Source organism: Protomyctophum bolini (genome assembly GCF_963924005.1).
Source record: "Protomyctophum bolini genome assembly, chromosome: 14".
Taxonomy (NCBI): Eukaryota; Metazoa; Chordata; class Actinopteri; order Myctophiformes; family Myctophidae; genus Protomyctophum; species Protomyctophum bolini.
The window spans coordinates 34924486-34948206 of NC_137875.1; the positions used below are offsets into that span (position 1 = coordinate 34924486).

Below are 23721 nucleotides of genomic sequence, written 5' to 3' on the forward strand. Positions count from 1 at the left end.
TCTGTTGGTGCTCCAGGCGCGTAAAACGTTTTTTTTTTTTTAACGAAATGCAGCAATATTGTAGACACGAAGCCCACAACCATTTAACCGCCAGCAACAAATCTGTGGTATGGGGACCGTTGAGGCGTTGACCTCTGACCTTTAGATCTCCCACTATTTTGAATTACCGGTATATGAAAAACAGTTCAAATCGATCTCCTCCCAATCGTTTAAAAATGAAAACTTTGAACAGGCATAAACTCATGCATCGTTTGGCCAATAACCATGGATCTTGTTTACACAGTTTGAAAAATGCTTATACCTGATTTTCTGCCGGGATTTGTGTTAAGACAGAATCTACACTATAGCTGTTTATAGGAGGGGCTAGCCTCAATAATAAAGATAATTATGAACACTTATCTAGCTACCATTAAAATATGTTCACTGAGACCATGTAACATAATATTGGATTTAGGGTACATTGGTGGAGGAAATTAGTCACCTGCATGTAGCCCCTAGAGGGAGGCAGAGGTAAAGTGAGTCAAGTGACACAGGTATTTAATGCCTTCCTGAACAGGCAGGTAGCAGGTCACCAATCGGTGGGTCCTCACACCACAGGAAATGTGCTGTGAGAGGATGTTATTGTTTGTGTCAGAGCCATGTGTGCAGCTACTGACCTGGTAAATGGCATGCCTATCTGCTTGATTCCTTGCTTTTACTTGGTGTTTTACATTTGTGTGGATGTTCTACTGTTTGAGAATGCAGTTTTGACTGGGAGAAACGTGTTTTTGGATATCTAAAACACATTACAGATTACGGATTATGTTTTGCTTTCTGGCATCCTGCTATTTATTATGTTAACATGAAGCACTTTGTGCTACAGCCTACATTTTATGTATGAAAGGTGCTATGCACTTATTATTATTATTATCTTTTTCCCTTTGGAAAGAATGGAAACTTTATTAAGTGGGAATATTCCTGACCAGTGCTCCCCCCCCCCCCACCCCACCCCAGTGTCACAGTAGTACAAGACATCGTGAGCAGGAGAATGGTTGTGTAACCTGAGTCCAGTACAAGGATAAGGAAACTCGAGACATCAAAGTAAGTGGAGGAAACTTGTAGCTTGACAAATCATGCTGTCATTACACCACTCTTACTAAAAATGTTGTAAGTCTGACTCCAGGTCCCCAGCTAAATCTTTAACTCTAACAAGTAGGTCTACTGTACTTTTAGGCAGTACACCGGTCCTAGGCTGGCCACTGGCTAATAAAACAGACGCGAATCTGCCGCTTGGCAAAACATTCTTTTGCCTGCGGCGGATTACAGTGGGATATTAGTCTGGTTTACTAGCCAGGCTAGGGGGGTCCAAGTAGGCCCTACAGAGACGACACAGGTCCAGTGTATCACATACAATGTCACTGTATTTATTTATTTATTTATATAAAAAATAAATGTGTGTTTGGCAGATTATTTCTCTGTTGTAACAATGCTCCTTGGCTTACCGGAAAGCCTGTTTATTTCATTTTTAAACAGCACAGCTAAAAGCGTACAGTATGTGGGTCGTGTACGTGCCGCTGAAAAATGTTGGTTTGTTTTTGTTGCATTCCTGAGCTAATAATCCAATATTTGACTTAATTGAAGTTAATAGGAGAGCAACACCTGAATCATCAGCAGGCTCAACTGATTACATTCGTTTAAACATCTTAAGGCAGCCACCAGAGGGTGCCACACCACAAAACACATTTCCTTTCCTCCCCAGGATGTCTTTGATAACATGCATGACCAACAACAGTTTCAGTCTAACATGTATACAGTAGATTAACCACGAGTTTATACATTAAAAAAAATAGCACACACAAAAGCACAAAAGATTAGATTCATTGAGTTTGTATATTATTCAAAACCGATGTATCCCTAATTACCTAAATGTTATAACATAAACTCAAAAAACTAAACTAACCATCACTGTTAAAATTCTTATACATCAAATGTTGTTTTTATGCATACCTTCTTATTGAGAACTTATTTTACAGGTGCAGAGGGCATGTAATGTTTTTAATGCTATTGTATCAATATAAGTGTTTTAATGATATCCTCACAATCCACCACCACAGATTTAGAACCACTGGTACAGGTATATACAGTATAAATTGGTGGGAGATTCTACACAGAAGAACATACTTGTTTACTTTTGTATATCAGCATATATAGGAGCATTATGATATATATACACACACACACCCTCATTCCAGCTGCCATGTTTCATCCATTGTGGGTTGTAGTAATGCGACGTCCCACCTTTATCTCCAACAGCGAGGGAAGAGACCATGAAGTGTGATCCTTGTCTTTCTTTTCCACTCACACACACACCGCCCCCTCATCCCAGTTGCCTCGTATCATCCGTCGCTGGTTGTACTGCGACGTCTCACCTTCATCTCCACCAGACCCAGCCTGTTGACGTAGGTCTTTAGGACATTGCTGAACATGACGCTGGAGAAGCAGTAGATAACGGGGTCCAGGGCGCTGTTCAGGTACGTAAAGCCAATGGACAGAGTGAAGAGTTGGGCCACCAGCCTGTAGGACACACAGTCGGCAGGATGGAATCTCTTTATGGCCACCGCGGCCAGCCCCGTGGCAATGCCGGGCATGAAGCAGATGATGAACACGGCGACGATGGCGCCCACCGCGCGTACGGCCCGTCGCACCTTCCTGTCTTTGTCCAGCTGTCGGCGGTACAGGATGAAGACAATCCGAGCCGTGCAGAAGAGCAACACCATCAAGGGCAGGAAGAACTCTGCCACAAAGACAAAGTTGTGCAGTATTATCTGTGGCGGTGTCTTCTCGTAGGAATCAAAGCTCCGACACAGGGAATAGTCACCCTGCTGCCGCAGGAGGTCCAAGGTCAACAACGGAACCCGAAGGGCGACCACGATCGCCCAGATCAGGCCCGCCACGCCCGCCGCCTGAGTCGTGGTCATCCGGTTGATCCGGTGATGCGGGTGGACCACCTTGAAGTACCGGTCCACCGCCACGGCGGTCATGAAGCCGATGCTGCTGGAACGGTTGACGGCCAGCATGAAGAGGTTTATGCGGCACCAGGCCTCCCCGAACACCCAGTACTCCTCGGTGAGGAAGTTGTGTATGCGGAAAGGCAGGCTGATGATGAGCAGGAAATCGGCCAGCAGGAGATTGAAGAGCAACAGCGTGCTGGGCTTCCAGTGCTTCAGGCGGAACCAGAAGACCCACAGGGCTATTAGGTTCCCCGGCAGTCCAAACATCATCTCGATAATCAGAATAGGGGGTAGGACCGAGGCAGTCAAATCATGGCTGTCATCACAGTGGTGTGTGTCGGTCTGATTTACCACCATTGGGAAGTCAGTCACCAAACCCATTTCACACTTGGGGTTTTGCCAGGATCCACAACTCGCCCACAACTTCTTTTCAGAAACTCAAGAACTGAATCTCTGAAGGGATGAATGAGAGAAAAGTATGTTGGTACAGTGCTCAGATTTCTTTGACAACGAGTAACTCCCTGTGTGCATTTATCAGTGCATCCATCATTTGAGCCAGGCAGTATGTAGTGTATGCCTGCATCCCAGTACATCCTAGTGGTCCATGAGGCAGAGTGAGTGAGCAGTGGACAGAACGCACAGAGACTTGGCTGTTGACACTGAACACCCTGTATCTCTTCTTTAGTTTTGTCCCCTCAGCCATCACGGCATTAAACAAACTGCCCCAACGATAGGATGGTTCTGTACAGAGTGAGGACCTCATGTTTTTGTATCGTCTTGGTGTTATGTGCTCTGTGTTGTTTTGATGTGGATGTTTTTAACAGACTGTGAAGACTAATATCCTTCGGGACAATAAAGATTATTCTTGATACCGCAGATAGAAGACATCAGACAAATGCTCGGGCACTGGTTGGCTCCTTCCTATTCATGCTTATAACTAGGGATGGACCTCGAAATCCGATAGCCGGAAAAACCCAATAACATGCTTATTGAGTACACAGTATCGGATAAAGTGTTTGTTTTGTATTGAAGAAACTGTTAACTGGTTCATGTGTGTAAAATGCGAACTCCATCCCTACTTATAACTGCTGTAAACTGTATACGTACAGACATATACAGTATCCATTCATGGCCAAGTGCAGATGGCCGAGCCAGATGACTTCTATCTTGTATTTTTACTCTTACCTGTATCTCGCCTATGTTTCCTGTCTACTGTGGTGCTGCTATGACACATGAATTTCCCCCACGGGATCAATAAAACGAATATTATAGATAGAATATCCCGAGTACTCACCAGTTCCTCTTAATCAAGACAGTAATTTTAGAAGGAGCCGTTTCAGAATCCTCTCCTCGCTGGGGTGAGAGGGTACTGTGTGTTGAGTGTTGTATCAATGTCTGTTTTCTGTGATAGTGTTGCATTCAGACTACAGTTTTGTAGTGGTTATGACATAAGATCCTTACGACACTCCTACTGTACGCTTGCTTGAGGTGTGATGATGCTACACAGGAAGACAATGCTATGAGTGGGCCAATTCTATTTCACAATTTGAGAAGTCCTCAAATTCTATTTCACAATTTGAGAAATCCTTCTCAAACCATACAAATCTGTGTGTCAGTGATGCACACACATCCACACTTTATTTTATTTTATCATGAATCAGTGCTATTGTCTGTGGTGATTGGTGAATAATATTTACCCTGTTATTATGAAGCAATGTCCCCTCCAGGACTAGAACGTATACCTACTTTTATTGTGTTCATTGGAAATGTTCATCTCTTTTCAGGTTGACTGATGTCGTCAAGGGTTTGGTTCAATTACCACTTCCTCCAGTGCCGTAACTCTGCCAAAGTTGTTCATGAGCAACGTTGCAATGGAGTTGTGAAAACAAGTGAAGTTCATGGGTAAGGACCGCGCTTGATCACATCACATGACATAAATACAATTTCAAGCTCTTAAATAACCACGCAAATAAACGTGCTCCATACATACAAATCTCTTCCAGCAAATAAAACTATTTGCAATTCCACAGACAAGAATAAAAATCAGTTGTGTGAAGAGAGGGGCGCTCTAAAAACATACTAAACAATAAAAATAAATATGCTTGGCATCCCTATTCTCATGTGGAGGAAACCAAGCCCTTTCTTATCAACAATTCAAACCCAAGGCAAACATTAAAAAAAAAGAATATACCAGAAAACCAAAATGAACTATTATATAGCCGAGTTTGGGGCAGCTAGCGCAGTGGTTAGACTAGAGAGAGAAGGTAGTTCCAGGTTCAGTTCCAGGCCAGGCCAGCAATGTGTCGCTGTGTGTCCCTGAGCAATACTCCTAAAGGACAATTCCATGCTGTTTGTAGTTGTTACGTCCCCAACAAGGTATTCTGTGCAAAAGTGCATTATTGGCTATTTCCCCTAATATAAGCCCTCAATGGTGCCTAACCATTAACCTAATGACTCTAATTTTAACTGTAACGTCAAGTTCAAGCCTTGTTCTAAAAATACATATTTTTCTGACGATGTACAGCAGCAGACACGGAAATAGAACACCTGACCAGTCTGTACTGGTCAGGAACTGAACTGACCACTTAGGATGACTGTTTCCATGGGGACATTTGGAGGCGGCTTATAATAAGACAATAATAAACAGATGAGATAACAAAACAGCCACACACGCCAGAAACACGTCCAGAAACAAGGTTAACCCTCAATAGACCTGAGGACGGACAGGCATGGACTCCAGGGACTGAATGAAGTCACACTGGAAAACAGATTATACCATTTAGGCCTGACCTCGAAATTTAAAGAAATTCTTCTATCTAATCCTCTAGTTTTCTGAAATAAATGATTTCACGATTTAAAACAAATTACTGTAAATCTGTTAAGAAAATTAAAATTTACTTTGCTTTTTGATACTTCATTAGCATATTCACAAGACGTTTAGGGATAAGGGTATGACGAAAATAGAGCCCTGTGGCTCTGGTCCTACAACTCATACTGGTATGCGATGCTGGCAGTCTGCAACCAAACTAACCACTCAAAACATAAACTTGATATGTAGATACTAGACCGATCATGACAGATAAGCTGAGCTGTATTTTGAAGGTTTGGTGGTTTTCGCTTATTTCCATTGAAATAAGTAATAAAGTGTGCCGCTTGGCATACTATTTACATTATGAATTGAGTGATGGAAATAAGCGAATGAGCGCCCCATTCAATTCATTGCAATTCATTGAGGGCTTATGGTAGGGGAAATAGCCAATAATGCGCTTTTGCACAAAATAACACCTGGACCTCTTTGGTGGGGATGTAACAACTACAAATAAAGGTAAGAAAGTTTTCTAGTATGGAATTCTCCTTCCTAATTTCTCCCTGAGGCGCTGCCCCCGTAGTGCCCACTGCTCCTGTTACATCTAGAGTTTGGGCCTATATGTCGCACTGCCGATCCGGCCAATATGTCTGAATCATAGTGCCGAGGGGCTGTATCAGAGTACCCGTTCTGCCCATCTGTCTGTATCTCTTTGCCCATATATGGAGATCTCTGTCCCTTTTTATCCAGTGTTGTTTTTGGCAGCAAATTCCTATCTTAGTTTTAGTCATCTCTTGGATAGTTTTAATTTAGTTTTAGTCACATTTTAGTCACCCGGAATGTTTTAGTGTTAGTCTAGTTTTAGTCGACTAAATAGCATAACATTTTACTCAAATAAATCTACAGGTGATTTAGTCGACTAAAATGTTTGGCGGGCCTTGATGCCGTCGTACTCGTAATGGCTGATTTTACACTTGACAAAATCGACAGTATATTTAGTCATAGTTTTAGTCATCATGGCTTCGTTTTTATTTAATTTTTATGTAGTTTTTGTCCGTGAAAGAAGTTAGTTGACGAAGTTTTTTCGTCATAGTTTTAGTCGACGAAAACAACACTGCTTGTATGTCCATATATGGAGATCTCTGATATCAGTTTACACATTCTTCTTCTTTCGTGTGTCATCGTCAGATGCCCTGCTCAGTAGCGGACGGCCACACCCTCATCTCAGGTCCCACATCGAAGATGCTGGCCTCCGTGGGAGGTTTATGAAGGTAATACTTTTTTATATATACTTTCCAACACTGTTGACCTGTGTGTACTGTGTTATAGCTTCATCTTTAATACAAACAAACAGATGAATGCTTCATCCTTTAGTGAGCCAAACATCCTTAATATTCTACAATATCACGCTAGCATTTCAAAGGTGTTCTAGAAGACGGTTCCGCTTAATTCAACTGCAACCACCACAATTCAATAATAAATTGGAAGAGTAGGAACACTGCTCCAGTCATCACAGTGCAGTGTGTACACACAGTCAGACCTTCAGTCAGCTCAATAACCTAATGGTTATTGACTTCCTAAACGGCACAGAGAGAGTGGTCTCTTTCTAGTCTAGGGAGTTTTTTTAGATTTACTGGACTCTGATCTGGAGATCCCGTCATTTATCTCTTCATACTGAGTACACAGTAAAACAAACAAGACTGGTCAGGCCCGACATCTGCTTATCCAAATGGAGAGACTTTATGGCACATTGCATGGACTATTTTTTTTATACATACTGTACGATGGAGACACTGTATGTTGTGTGTGAGTGAATGTTTGCAGCTTAATAACATACTTCGTAGTGGTAGCAGCTTCACCCTGAGCCAGGCTGAGAGCCTATGTTTTATGAAGAATAAGTGATAAGTGGGAAAACTGTATAACAAATATAATTGATTTTGTTGGTTAGTTGGATATTAGAATTTGTATGGTCATATGGCCCTGACATAGACAACAATGATTATATTGTACTATATGTAAATGTTAAGAGGAATTAGATGACAATGTACAGTTATAGGCCAATATCACACAGAGGTACCAGAAGTACTGTCAATACAGTGTGTACATCTAGTGGTATCCGGAATGCTTGTCTCAAAACACCCTCGCCTTCATTTTGTCCCCAAATAGAAATGGAAAGTTTAGGGGTAGGCATAGTTTTACTGAGTTAAGTTTAGTCACTGCAATTCCATTCATGCTTCCTGCAGGGTCAGCTATTCAAAATGTCTAATTTTAAGTAATTTCCCTATAAATAATTACATGAAAAAAGATATTGACTACTAAATATCAAAAGTTGTCGCTTATCTGTTGCTCTACCTTTTAAGAGCTATTGTGTTAAGAGTCATCAAATGTGTCAGTTTGAGATTATGTCCTCCGCACCAACTGCTGCTAAGCTTTGAAGAACTGCAGGACTGAAGGGGGGTGGAGGCTCAGTGATTAAGCTTAACTACTTAATCACCTAACCACAAGCCTTTTCTAAATTATTTTGAAAACAGCCGATCTACGAGCTCACAACACAACTGGTAAAGGTACATGCATCTAACTCCATTAAATACGTTTGCCAAACTAAAATAGCACATAATAGTCACTGCCACAAAGCAGCGGCTGGGAAACATGATTGCATCAATGCTGTTTATGCAAATTGCAGAAAATGTGACAAATGTACACTAAATATGAAGACATTATGTATTGTGCACAAGTACACTCCTCAGAGCACAGATCTCTGCCAGCCTGGTAGATTACCCATGGCTGTGTCAGTTGTTCGGGTGCAGCCATCGGGACACGAGCAAGCTGTGAGGGAAGAATGAGGCTGGCTGGGCAGTGGGCACTGTGCCAGGCACCTGGAACTGATGGTGGCGAGCAAATTGACACTGGCTAACATCCTAATGTTTGCAAGGTCACAGAATCGGTCTATTTTGAGGGAGCTTCCTTTCCTTGGTTGTGGCAAAGGGCATGTTATGACTTTGCTACAGTCATCACAAAACTCCCTTATCTTGTGAAATTAATTTGCCTGATGCCGTCCCTTCAACCACTGAATAGTTCCTTCACAGCAGAAACCAAATGATCCACATTAACCCTGTAAGACCCGGATATATTTCTACTTGCAAAAAAGAGATTTCAACCTTACTACTACTTTGTACTACTAGGACTTATGTTAAAAAATATGTAAAAATGCAAATTGCTCTCTGTGTGGACAGAAAAGCAGGAAACACTGCATTCCTGTATAAACTACCTTGCTAAATAGTGGACCTTTTTTGTACTTATTAGGACACACGCACACACACACACAGAGAGATTGGGATCAATAGTATTACTACTAGTACTACTGTACACAGACACGGTGTAGAAACTCATGGTTAACGATCCAGGTGGACTTCCTGGGTCTTCTCTGCATTTTGCTGACCTCAGCCTGCAGAGACATCACCGTCCCATCCAGATAACATGGAGCAGCTTAATGTTTAGCCTAGGATCGAAACATATGCGTGCGCGCGTACACACACACACACACACACACACACACACACACACACACACACACGGCACACAGGGAAGTAGGATTAATTTCAAATCCACACGCTGCCCAGGGATGGACACGAGAACAGTGCATGCAAGGAGGACTCCTGGCATTAAAACTCATGGTGAGTAATATACCGGTCTATGATACATTATGTGTATATTTGTTGCCATTATGTTGCATCTATAGACTATAATTATGTAGGGTGTAGTAAGTAATGGAACTAGAATCTTTGATTCTACTCTACTCTACTCTAAGATATTATTAATTTGAATTGTTATCATCGAATTATCCAAAATTAAGACAAGTATATGGGCAGACTGACACTGACAAACTTGCGTTGATGTATTTTGGATAACTTGTTATGGATTTAGCAAGTCTTTCATTTAGCTAAGCTGGGTTATTAGGCCGCTAATTGAGACTTTGCACAGTGATGACATCACCAGTGTGGGAAGTTACTAGTTACAGTAAGTGTTCCCGCATAACTTCCGGCTATGGTGACGATGTCAATCATGTCACGCACATACCCTCTATTCCAGCAAACTCTGAATGGTCTCTACCTGGTATTCCTAAACATAACCTCTGTAAACTATGCCTAAACCTAACCTTATCCCTAACCTCGGTAAAACGGTGCCAAACACCTAACCCTATTCCTAAACTTAACCCCAGTAAAACTATGCCTGCCCCTAAACTTGTCACTTTTTTCAATTGGTTATTTTTGTCAATCAACATTGTCAGGCACACACCATTGAACTAGTAGGAATGTATCATCAAATCAACTATCGAAACACATTATTGTTGAATCTAGTATGCTCATTTTGTTTTGTCTATGATTTCATGTTTCATCGGCACTCTGATGTACAATATCCTGGTATCTAATATGACAGTTGTCATTAGCAGTATATTTATTACCAGGCTCTTACCTCTTGTCTAGGTCACCAGAGATAAGTCAGAGAGAGAGAGAGAGAGTTCATTAGGACACATAGTTGCATAACTGCACAATGCAATCGTGTTGCCTAACTCAAAGAGTTTATCAAGGACCCACTGGACCCAGGATTTTATTGTGTATTTGGAAGTTGATGCCATGCCATCATTATTCTGCAGACAGAGATGGAGAAAAGGATAAACTATTACATGAACGTTTAATCATTTCTAATTGCTGTTGTATTGAGAAAGATGAATCCTCCTGGGATTGATCAAAGCAGTACCTTGTTATATGTATTTAATTAGTTAATTTATTTGTGATTGCAAGAAGACTGATGCAAAGGGAAACACATTTTGAAAACTGAGGATGTTGCACTTACAGTGTGTGCTTTTAGTAGGCATTATATAAAAAACAATTAATCAATGAATTCCTTAAGTAATACAAAGTACAAGTAAGCATTATGATCCCCATTACACAGTAGCACAAGGCTAATGATATTTAATGCTTGGAACTGCCCTGGATGACAGAATACATGCAACTGTTCTAGTGAAACCCTGAAACCGTTTACTACTTACTTACTTTTTTGTGGTAAAAGCGCTCAAACTTTCTTCTTTCCTGCCTTGATCTCTTTACCCCCCCTCTCCCCCACCCCCAACCTGTCGACCTGGCTTTACAACCCATATACTTTGAATAGCTTCTATTACTTTTGGCACGAGTCTTCTACATGAGACAGAATAACTGGCTAATGGCTCAGCAACTCGTAGAGCATTGAAGCAGAGGTGTCTACATCCCGGTTAAGTTCGTATCGAACACCACTGTAGCAGGTCCTAACTAAATAACCAGCACTCATGTGTTGCGAAGGCTTTCACTTAGAGCTCCATATATGGGGATAACCTATAGTCCCATATATGGAGACAACGGCGATATCCAGCGCTGACATCAGATTAATGTAGAAACTCCAAAGATGGATATACACAGTGGCGACATCATCGTGACACTAGACTTGCACAGCATAAAAGGCGGCTCCCATGGCTTCTAAACCTCAGATAACCAAGCAATGCACGCGTTATCTCCAACATGTCAACACATACGAACCAAGGTATCTGGCTTTACAACCCTATGACAGCCGTTGGCTGTTTATGATTATATTTTTATTAATGGTGATAAGTGACTTGAACAGTGTAGTGACTTGAACAGTTCGTAACAAACCCATATACCTTGAATAGCTCCTATCTCTCTCTCGTCTTCCCCTTTCTCTGTTTTCTTGGGACGTAACACAACAGTTACTACTTCATGCACAAAAACAAATTTCCTCAGCTTTTTTACTTAAAACTGTGATGTGACAGACAATAAAGCTGATATTACAGTATACTCTTTGCTGTCCTCTCATGACAGGACCTGGAGATGATGAAGAACGACTAGGGAGCATTTCATGGCGTCCTCTTCCTCCCCTGGCCCGCCTGTACGTCTACGCCCTGCACGGCTGTCTGTGCGAGGTGGCCTTCACCGCCGCCCTCGACTGGTGTGACACCGGGGACAGCAGGCTGGCCGGACATACCAGCCTATGGGCTCTGCCCATGTACGCCATGGCCATCTACCTCATGGAGAGCCTCGGAACCGTGCTGTCGGCACGTCGGTTCCCCTTGCCCGGGCGGCTGATCGCCTACACCGTATTCATTTACCTGTGGGAGTTCTCCTGGGGGGTCGGGCTGAGGACACTGGGGGCGTGTCCCTGGGACTACTCGGGTTACACGTACAACCTGGGGGGCTTGGTGACTCTGGAATACGCAGTGCCCTGGGCAGTGGCGTCGCTCATAGCAGAGACATGTGTCATTAGGAACACTCTGAGGATACGACTGGTCAACTGAACCGGTCGAGCAGCCTTTCATAATTATATAGGACTAATGGCACATTCTGTTAATGGAAACTGTCTCCTGCTCACAATCTGTCCGCTACTGTTGATTTGTAACTTTTTAAATGTTATTTTTTCCAAGTAAAAATCTAACAAAAACTAACAAGGCAGTTTTTCTTTTGTCAACAGCATCTGATAACTGCATGTAGTCTCACCATGTCTGGAAACGTTATTGTACCATTCAATGCGATAGATGTTGGATACTCAAAATCACACTTTATTAGACGAATAAACCTACAGTCATATACAGTAACTTGTTGAGACCAAGCCATTTTTTTACATTTTGTACTGAAAATTCTGGTGTTTAAATTTAAACACAATTGTCCGGCCTGTAAACTAAAGTTACATAAATAATTGTCAACTTAAAGAAAGGTAATTAATAGTAATCTCTCATACTTTCATTCCTTAACACTGCAATTGAAAGCAGTTGAGATGCAATAATATTCCTTTATTTCTAAACATTTAAATAATTCACAAAACAGCAATTTCTTTGAATATTGGCAGACATTTATTTTATGCATGCAGGCCAGGAAATGCATCACATGATAATCTCACCGACTAAAGAGATAATATCCACTCACTCTGATTATCTGGAAGTACTGTAGATCTGCACTCTCATTTATGATAATCATAAATTATCACGGCCGTCAGTACTGTGCCTCTGGAGATCGGATTTCCTGAGAATTTCACAACAACCCAACCTGATAAAGTTGATGGTGCTGGAACATGTTATACATGGGTACTGTACAACATGGGTGCGTTTCAGTTTCAAGTTATTGAAATGATCAATATCTATGTAGGCTATCTATACCTCTGTGCCTTCCTGCCATCTGTCTGGTTTGTTTGTTACACAGTTTAATTCAAAACATAAAATCTGTGTTATTCCACAAATAAATCTATAAACCACAATCTACATACAGTAGCTCAACTAATTACATTACCTGTGGAATCTAATGCAAAATAAACAGTACACTGGCAGACAGAATACGCAGGATGGGGACAAGAAACAACATTCTAACATTCATCTCTGCTTCCTGATTTAGTCTACTGTGGTAAATAAAATCGATATATGATCCTTCTATGCAGTCTTAATTTCCAAACACATTTATATGCTCAATCCAGTTTCTTTTAACAGCAAAGAGGTGTGTTGCACCACTCAAAAAAAAATATATAGTGTCAGTTTCAATACCTGCTAGCATCATCATATTCACACTTTTGTTAATATTTTATAACAGAATTCCATACTGTAATCCCATAACTTAACTTATTATTTTCCTTTTAAAAATTGTGATACCATAATTCTGATTTATAATCTTGTTTACCGATGTCTAGTATACATTTTAGAGATGAGAGTTGTTAGCTTGAGCATCTTGAGTCCTTCTCCCCACTTACTGTATATTAGGTGTGTGTGCAATTGTGCATGTGACAATGTACAAAGAAAAAGATCACTTCTCATGGTCTCTTCCTCTCTGGGTTCTGAACAACAAACAAGGCGACGCAGCCCTCATCTCTTTGCCACTGGTACCTATAGCAGAAGCAAGTCATGTAAAGAAATATCAAATATACCCAGCAATAGGATTACAGTCTGTATGCTTGTATTTTTAGAAATAGTCTCATATTCTTTAAATAGCAATTGAAATCAAACCTGTCCCTATATCATCAGCCGTTTGGCCTATGAACAGATTTATGCATTGTATTGTTTTATATATGACGGGCGACTGATATCCCACTTACTGGCTTTGCTCAGGAATGAGAAGACTGTCTCCGGAAGAGAGAGAGAATGTCTGGTCATTCAGAGTCACATTAGAGGAACCTTCCTGAGAGAGAAAGAGAAGGGGGAGTATGCATTTAGGACACGGTCTGTCCAAAGTCTCACAAAGCAAAGTAAGCAAAGTTACCATGTTTACCCAGGGTAACTGGACTACGCTCAAGAACTTGTTTACAGCCAGGCCCTGCTCATATAACATTTCATGGTAGGGGTTAAATGCCTTGCTCAAGGGCACTTCAACGGTGGAAATTTTAACGTGCCGGTCCGGGGATACGAACTAGTGACCTTCCGGTATCAAGACCGCTCCGCAAACCGTTCGGCCACCGCTGCCCCGCACAGCTGTGCTTCTTGTGCTAAAATGAGGATTGGAGTATGTGATGGAATCCTGTTAACATCACGTACTCCAAGAAGAATATGACAGGTACAGAAAGAGAAATGATGATCGGGAGAAAGTTTGGAATTATAAAATGATGACACAATTATCTTTTGAAATAGTACTGGGAATTGAAGACAAAAGTCACCCAAGTGGAGATCATGGATTATAAAGGAAAGATCAAGCCACTAAATATAACAATGAATTATGTGGATCCCATATCCACATGTTAACGGCAGGACTCCAGTGTCAATCTGATTCATTTGGCCAGCCTGTTATGTCAGCCATATGCCAGTCTACTCTATGACATATCTACGGTATTGTAAAATTATAGGAAATGCTGGGGGAAAAAATCTACTTGTGGCTGTGTCAGCCTGTGTGTACTGATCAGTCGAGCAGTTTGTGAGATCAGCACACAGACACACAGACAATCTTCTAAATTTAGACGAGCCACTGAGACCGCAACGATTATACAGTATCTGCTGTGCATAATTACCAGCTGCCATATCCATACGTCACTTTGTTGTTTGCACTTCAACGTCACCCCAGATCCATACAGCATTGTCTGTACAGTAACAGAAAAAGTGAGCTTGTGTGATTATCATTGCCAATTACCAGTAGAATCGGCAGCATGATGTTACTGCCGGTGTGTACTCACAGCATGTGTGGGAGCCAATTCAACCAAACCCACTGTAACTCGAATCTTCTCTTGCCAAAACATGACCACAACACCGGTACCATTTCTTAGAATTGTTGAAACAAGTTCAAGTTGTGACGAGACTCAGTGACATTTCTGAACTTTAATAGTGTTAACTGAAACTTAGTTGATATCTGGTATTAAACTAGAGACAAATGTTGAATTGTGAAAGAATAAATTACTGTCTGTGCATGGTCCAACTAGAGTACATCGAATAATGACGGTATTTTAACATGAATGAGCCAGGGAAGAGGAACATTTTTTTCGGACGATTCCTGTCTTTCCTGGGGTCCCATCTCACCTCAGTCTCAAACTGTGCTCCAAACATATCAATGGGCCTTCCGCTGGCCAAGGAAGGCCTCTGTTTCTCCAGCCAGTCTTTGAAGCAGAAGGGTGACATAACATTCATGGTGTTCAACTGGAATGGAGGCTGTCTGAAGACCTCATCTGCTCAGCCAGCCACACACAGACATAAATAGATGGACACAGCATCATTTACATCTCTCAAGATAGGTTAACAATAATTAAACCGGTAGCAATTTACATATTTCGCTGAAAAATGGACTGGAAAACTCAGAGGCAGGCAGTGCAGGGGGACTTTCATGCCTAATTTACTGTATACTCTAGCACGACAGTGTCGCTTGTCACTTGCCTGCAAGCAACACTGTTGTGTGATGGAGTATGAGCTGGTACAGGACACAAGCAGGATATAATCTCTGGATAACATAGGTACTGTATATAGGCCTACGGGTGATGCCAGAGATGAATGCCATATTCAGAATGTGCAGTTACATACGTGTTTATGTATTTGAAAGCATTTCAAGACCTCTATACCCCAGAGGAATTTGACCATGAGTGAGCAGATTTATACAGTTGAAATCTCAGCTATTTATTCTTATAATAATTAGAAATGGCAATATAAGACGGTGCCTCAACAACTCACTTCGGTCAGGTTTCCCAGTTCTGTATTGCTTTGACGCCGTGAACCTGCGAGAACCAAGCACAATGTCAGCCAGTAGAAAAAAACTGAAGGGATTTTCTTTCACACGGGAAGCAACTGACTGATGCCGGTCTAGTAATTCAATTTCAATGAGAAACAGGGTTTAGTCGTTAATGCATGAATTAGAAATGGGACATGTCTCACTCTTTGATTATAGGCACCAGCTGGGTTCCCAGGTTCTCACAGTAGAACCACTTCTCAAATAAGATGTCTGTAGAGTTGTCCACGTAGTACCTGAATGCACAGTAATGTCATTATTAAAATATACAGTGTGTTCATTTTACCCTTCAATATCTCCAAAATCTCCAATATCTCCAAAATGGACCCATTTTTATATTTTGACATGGAACTTAATTCTTTAACTGCCGAGTTTCAAATTAGAAACGTCCGCCGAATACCAGATATCCTGTATTTGATCGCTTTATTATATCAATATGAAGCGGCTACACGGCAAACAAGCCTGCAGCAGTGGCGCCGTTAGGCGCTCTAAAGCGCAGGGACATTTTAATTTTTTCCCCTGCTGCTTAAATAAATAAATAAATAACTAGACCAGTCATCCCCTAATAATGCAGGGACATTCAGACTCAAATGACCCCCTCTGGCGCCTATGGCCTATAGTCATGCCCCGGTTGCTATGCAACGCCTCTGTCACCCCCAGCACCAGGATTTTTGATCACGGCCCCATAGAGCACCAGTCAAAGTAGGATCTAAATTGCCTCGTATCTCTGAATCTCTGAAACAACCGATGTTTGGATGCGATTTGTGATTTTTCACCCACTGGCGATGGACATATTACCGTTTCTGGCGAAAGGTAAACATTGTAAGGTACTGCTAGCATTAGCCGTTTCTTCTTCTCTCAGTCTGGGAGGCCGGGAGACCGGATGTGAATAACTAGATAATAAATATCGTCATTTCCGTCGGCAGGGGTTAACTACCTCCCCAGACCACTAGGTGGTCAAAGAAGGAATAACTGAGTGTAAGTGAAGATATAGACACATTCAGAGACGGGTCCCCTGGTCGCAGCCAACCTCTCAGCGGTGGTTCAGGACCTTTCACTGCTTCGTCTCCGCTACTGCGGTCCACTGAGCGATGCTGTAATTACACTACTAAATGCGCAACGAAATTCGGGCGGGCGCTCGTATTTGACATTCCCGATTCATACTCTCAAGTTGAATTTTGCCACTACTGTTGGAGCAGCCATAAACTTCATCCCGATGTTACGGGCATCTTTGTAAAGTTAGTGTTAGTAAAAACTAAAGCAGGCAAAAGAGTAACGTTTGAGCAGACTAACATCAGTCACTTTCCCATTCAATGTAGTAGCTGACTGTGTACACTGCAGATATCTTTTCTCCGCCTACAGGAAATACGTTGGCTGCGACCAGGGGACCCGTCTCTGAATGTGTATATATGCCATTAAGTGAAGTGGTTAAACAAAGAAGAAAAGGGGAGGGAGGGGAGTCAGTGAACCTCAAGCAGTCGGTCTCAGTCAGGAGTCTTCTCCTTTCCACTACCAGTCCCACTGTGTTGGCCTGTCTCTGGGGGGAGTGAGGGATCCGAGCTGGCAACAGAAACATCTGAAAGATTGGGATTGTTTGAAAGTGACAGAGTAGAGAAGGTCAATGAAGACTGGTAAAAACTAACTTGATTTGGTGAAGTGTCACATATAAAACAATACAACTAAAATGTAACCAATGGACATCATTTGATAAAGGTTTGATACCATCATGTATACTAGGTTGTATAAGGATCATCCTATTTATTTGATAGTAATGTGGAAGCATTTCGCAGACACTAAAGTGACCCGCGAGTTACAAAGTGCAAGATCGGAGCATGAACCCTAGTATAGTCAACAAATGACAGGGTAAAGGGTAAAGTAAATAGAGAGCAAATAAATCATGTACAAAGTGACTATGATACCAGGTAAATGAGGTAAATGTCCACATTTCGAGACTGCTCTAAAGCCTAATAGTACCATTGTATAATTCACCTCTCAGATCTTCAAGCAGGCAGTGGTTCAACCAGTGGTCCCTTAGATTACCTGATTATATTGCGGAGCTACCGTAACTTGGTCAAAAATAGTCACACTTGCTTTCATCTTGTTTGTCTGTTTTAAACACATAATATGGGATCTGCAGGTATGAGCAGATGAGCTGAAAACAAGTCGCAACAGCTAAAAAAGTAAATGGTAGATCTCACCTCCCCCTCTTTGATGTGCACATCCTTGTGTTTGCCATTTTCTATCACCTTCAGACACATGTCTCCTCTCACCTGGTAGAACAACTGCGCATGGAGGAAGACAGCAGAGAAAGTAAACAAGTATAGGCTATCTACTGTAGTTTTAGTCCGTTTTAGTGTACACCTAATATATGTAATGATACATATAACTTTTTTGACCATTTTGTCTATAAATGGTGCACTAGAAATGTAATTCTGTGACTAATTTTCAGAAAGTCCCTCATCGTTCAATGATTTACCCTGGGCCATCCCAAACTAGCGTCGTTCATGACATTTATCTGTATATTTTGTACACGGCAAAATACTGTCTGGCATATCAGCTTTTTTGGTTGCTAAAAGAGGTATCAAGAGATAAATGAAATACTCATTTCTATACTGTATAAATGCAGACTATGCATTGACCTGGCATAATTGGCCTCATACTGATGCATTCTTCCAGATAAATGAAATAGAAACATGAAGCAAGAAAGGACACATGCATGCATATGCACACACCCGCACGCACACACACACACACACACACACACACACACACACACACACACACACACACACACACACACACACACACACACACACAGTTAAAGTAAAAGCAGGATTCTGCTGTGTCCACCTGTGCATAAAATCTTTCATAATCTCATTGTCCATTCATTAACCTCCCTTCTATACTTGTCACTGTGCAGTTCACATGAGCTTAAATAAAATAACAGCAACAAAACCATGCAGCTATGGACCCCAGCAAAGTCAATAGACAGACAGAGGGGGGAACTATCTGTTCCAGGGGGATTGAAATTACATTACAAGGTACAAACAAATGTTGGACTGGCTAACCTAATATTAACCCATCAGGTGGACCATGCATGAAAAGACAATGTCCCTATTCTGAGGCATTCACAGAAGATTGCTGGTCTCTTTAGTATAGACTAGCGGTTAAAAAAAGGAGGGGGCCTAAAATATAGATCCCTGGTGGACACCGCTCAACGAAGTGCTGTATATGGGCGTTTATGTTAATATTAATCACAATATTACATTCCTTTCTTATATAATTGAAGCCATAGACATTATGCAACCTTTGTGTTACTTTAATAACAATACTAAATATAGTTATTAGATGTTCTGTATAATAAATTGTATGTGGAATCCCCAAGGGAAAAGAAAGAGAGGTCGGCCACGGAACACCTGGCGCAGAGACCTGGAGGCAGATGCAAAAGCTATGGGCCACACTTGGGGACAGCTGGAAGTGTTGGCTGAGGACCGGGATGCTTGGAGAACTCTTGTCGACGGCCTAAACCCCAGAAGGGGTAATAGGCGTAAGTAAGTAAGTAATAATAATTTGTGTATCAAGTCATGTCATGTTTTACATGTATGTTGTGTCACACAAATTGTGTCAACATAATACGATTTTATGTCCTGTTGGAAAATACACCAATATCGCAACAATGTGAGGCAACACCCTATTTGCAAGAATTCAGTTGAGGAGACACACCACCTTTTCTGTATCTGTTATAGTTCTATTAACATTTCAGAGTAGGCTAGCGCTGAGAAAACGGCATACTTTCATGTGGCACCACCTCTTACACGCATGCCTCGATAATGGCTGACACAATTATATCAAAGTTACACTCAACTTCATTTCTTGAATGGTAAAAATGTTAAATTCGAGACAATATGTATTTTTTTCCTGTCCTGGGTGCCAAAGCAGAGAAAGCAGAGATTTTGTGTTTTCAGTGTTAAACACTAGACTAGAGGGCGCTTGTCGCCACCGTTTGAATGATCCTCGGTTGCTAGGAGACACAACAGGCAGGAACCGGACATGGGAAGAAAAAATAAATGTGTTATCTGATTCAGAAAATTAGATTTTGGTCAAAATCAACAATGGTAGCGGTTGTTTTTTGAGGGGTGATAGCCCCTCCTATGTCAAGCTTTTGGTGTGTGTAAAGTAACCCACATTTTTGTCTTGACATGAAATGCCATTGACAATGAATGGACAATTGAGTGTTCTAGTAAACACAAACATTGCGTAACGCAAACATTAAAGATGATGAAGGTGAGGACGCAAATTCTGATTGGCCGGAATGAGATGATGTATGATGATGTACGATAAGAGCGCCCCTCACTTCACACAGGTGTGACTTTTCTCTCCCTGTGTGAAAAGACGTGCCCTGTCTTCACATGTAGTTTTGTTTACATCTTGGACACATCCCACGTGCAGTGGCTCTTAAAAAATACAAAATATATACAGCTTTTGTCCCCACACGTCTCATATTTGCCATTGAAAATGAAAGGAGAAATTAGGTCAAATGTCTGCCAAATATGACGTAAATTTGTGGCAACACAAACATTAAATGCCATTGATAATGAAGGGAAAATGTAGACATCATATTTAGACGAGGAAATCAGCTAACCAATCACATAAATTCAGTTGAGATGAGATGATGTATGATGATGTATAACGATAAGAGCGGGTGTGACGGGTGTGACTTTTTATCCAATCCAGCTAATCACTTGTGGCGTCCTCAATTTTCTGTCCTCACTTTTTGAGGGGCTTTTAGTGTATGTTCATAAACTTTGTCACAAACATTAAATTCCTGTTGACAATGAATGGACAGTTTTACGTCATAGTGTCAAAGCAAATAGACATGGTGTATCTTACATCATGATGATGTACGATGATAAGAGCGTGTGATTTTTATCCTCAATATGTACATTGCTCAGGCAATCAAATCATCGCTATGGGGTACACCCAAACACACAAAGCTGGGCAATGGGCATAGGGTTGCAGATTAATTATATAATATATAATTATATAATTATAATGAATTAATACCTGGCACTCAAAGAGAGACAGCCTGCACGTAGATTACAGGGTTAGGGTTAGTGTGTGTGTCTGTGGGCAGGGTAGGGTAGGGTAGGTCTGCAGTTCAATTGAGGCCAAAATGATGTATTAACTGGTTAGCTGTAGGCCTAATTAATACTCACCTCCTCTCCTTCCTCTATATGGTAATCCTTCCTGGTGTTGGGTCCTCCAACATACATGATGTTCAGCTGGCAAAAGTGCCTGAGCACAGAAAAGAAAACTTCATTCAGTCATTTCTGTGAATTATTTTATCGTCACATCACACCAATACAATACAGTGTAAAAGAGTGGGTGAAGTTAATTTTGTCCAAGCTCTCAACATTGCATTTATAGCAAGAGAAGGGAGAATTAGAGGAAGAAACATAACACAGGTCAAACTAGATTCTGATATAGATTGAATCTTAAATAGATTGCAATTTTGGGAAATTGCAAGTGTGGTTGCACTGACTGGATGCCACGAGGAATCCATTGGGAACTGAATTCCGTCTTACCATTTATATTATATATTGTGATGTCATTGTGATGTCATGTGAACAGTGACAACAGTGAAGCATGACCAAAAGCTTCACTTTTTTGTTATCGGACGGAGAACAATATAATATAATATGTTGGGCAGTCAAATCCAAAGCTCAATATACAGTAGGCTTACACAAAATGTACTGTATATCATTAAAATACTATTCCGTCCCCTGTGATGTCATGTGGGTCAAGACATCATCATCAATACTCAATAGTGGGTGCAGCAGCACTGAGCTCACAGTTACCTCAAAAGCACCGCTCACTTCACACTGGGGTGCCCTTAGGGCAGCCAGAATTCCGCCCCATGTGACGTTATGTGGGTCAATACATCATCATACTGTACAGTACAGTATGTTTTTTCAGGACAATTTTGAAAGAAACCAGTGATTCACATCTTTTAATGGATCGGTGTCAGGGTATTGAAAATTTTGATGTCAGAATGAGAATTTTCCCATGTTTGTTCTACAGTGGCTCCCTCTAGTGTTGTGGCTGTGGGTGTCACTCACTTTAGAGAAGTAGTCAGGTCAGGAGGGCACTGTACCTTTGACTATCTCAAATACCAATCCCATTTGTATTTGTATTTACCCTGGGCCATCCCAAACTAGCAAAGTGTATTGGAATTAAGGCTTAAGGCAGATAAGTAGTTGTATCAGTTTGTTTTGGGAGGTATGAATGATGCCTATAGTTTGTTTATGGCTTTTCTGCCTTTATTGATACTATCAAGTGAAGACAGACAGGAAAGAGGGAGAGAGAGAAGGGGAGAGACATGCAGCAAAGGTCGTCATGAACGGGCCTCTAACACGCAACACGCTGTCAGGCCAAAGCCTATGTGTGGTATGCACCTGGACCACTTGGCCAGCGGGCGCCCCTGAAGCCTATAGTTTTAGTGACAGAAAGGAGAACCAAGAGGAGAAAGCATAGTCAAAATGGCATTGAATGAGAGCTCCAGCTTGAGTCTTGACTCTTTGTTTACAAAAGACTTAATCCTGCCCCCAAATATCGTTTTATTATAGACTATAAAATCACAGTATGTATCACAGTATCGTGTGCATGGTTTAAGTGACATGGATTCAAAAAACTAAAACTAATAAACAGGGCATCAGTTATAAAATCAAATAGCAGCCTGTATAAACCATGGTTTCATGCTCATATTGGCATGGTTAAATAATATTTAACCAGCTGCATAAGTGAATAAGTGACGAACATTGTTGTGTAGCGATAATACTGACAAATGTGTGCTGTAAGGTAGCCTATGACAGATTTTAGAAGCAGGCAGAGGTAGGAGGCGTAATGATGGTGATAGAACAGTGCCTTGTGGTGATGCAGCAGTGATCATTAGATAGACATGGGATTAGTAGAAGGGGTTACTCAACAGACAAACTCACTTTTGTTTTTACAACTCGCATAACTTGACATGAAACTCTACTTACATGAGCTTGTTGCATACAGGCGGTACAAATGCATTCTCATTCTCCAAAATCCACTGCTCCACATTCACAAGAAGAGGACCCTCACTCATTGTTACAAACTTCCACAACAATGTTATAGCAGTTGCTACTATATCTACTCACTCGGTATTCTCAATCCCAAACACTCTCACAGGTAGGCTAGTTTGTAAAAGTCCAAGACTTTTAAGAGGGCATAAGAGGGGAGGAGTTTGGTTCACCAGACTGGTGAAAGGTTGCTTTCCCTTATAATAAGTTATCTAGTACTGAAGGGGATGTGACGTTTATTGATTGTGTATTCATGCAGGGTGTACTATTTCAACATTTATTTAAGTCTTAATAGTCCTCAATAGTCCACTGGAAAAGACTACAGAGAGTTGTGTCAAGGTATGAGCTTCATTTAGAGAGGGTCTTTAGAGTTTTCCTTTCAGGAGCTTTCTTTTCCATGAAGCACAGGGGTGTGCTACAAGACAACAATTAAATATAATCATGTTGTTACTACAATAAACAACATATAGCCTACTTGCTGTATCTTACAGCGTTTCTCTTATGTACTGTATCTGTACTTTCACTGCTGTGGTGATTGACCCCCCCCCCCCCCCCCCCCGCAGGATCAATAAGGGTAGAGTCTATACACTATCTAT

At 41.3% G+C, this 23721-nt stretch overlaps 3 protein-coding genes across 3 annotated transcripts; 1 reads left to right on the forward strand and 2 right to left on the reverse strand.

The window, feature by feature from the left end:
* Positions 1 to 2093: 2093 nt before the first annotated feature.
* hcar1-3 (hydroxycarboxylic acid receptor 1-3) lies at positions 2094 to 4383 on the reverse strand. Its single transcript, XM_080781379.1, has 2 exons — positions 4285 to 4383; positions 2094 to 3443 (listed from the first exon to the last, which is right to left on the reverse strand). The coding sequence occupies exon 2, from the start codon at positions 3369 to 3371 to the stop codon at positions 2376 to 2378; it is 996 nt and encodes a 331-aa protein (XP_080637505.1). The 5' UTR covers positions 3372 to 3443; positions 4285 to 4383; the 3' UTR covers positions 2094 to 2375.
* Positions 4384 to 11659: 7276 nt separating this feature from the next.
* LOC308328867 (transmembrane protein 229B-like) lies at positions 11660 to 12139 on the forward strand (the record flags this gene model as incomplete). The annotated part of the gene is made up of 1 exon (XM_080782979.1): positions 11660 to 12139. One exon carries the CDS (start codon positions 11660 to 11662, stop codon positions 12137 to 12139), a length of 480 nt encoding a protein of 159 aa, XP_080639105.1.
* Positions 12140 to 13635: 1496 nt separating this feature from the next.
* On the reverse strand, positions 13636 to 23151 carry haao (3-hydroxyanthranilate 3,4-dioxygenase; the record flags this gene model as incomplete). The annotated part of the gene is made up of 10 exons (XM_080782199.1): positions 13636 to 13708; positions 13918 to 14000; positions 14821 to 14889; positions 15323 to 15468; positions 15965 to 16008; positions 16166 to 16255; positions 17489 to 17595; positions 18218 to 18301; positions 21236 to 21314; positions 23063 to 23151. The coding sequence occupies 10 exons, from the start codon at positions 23149 to 23151 to the stop codon at positions 13636 to 13638; spliced, it is 864 nt and encodes a 287-aa protein (XP_080638325.1).
* Between the last annotated feature and the right edge of the window lie 570 nt (positions 23152 to 23721).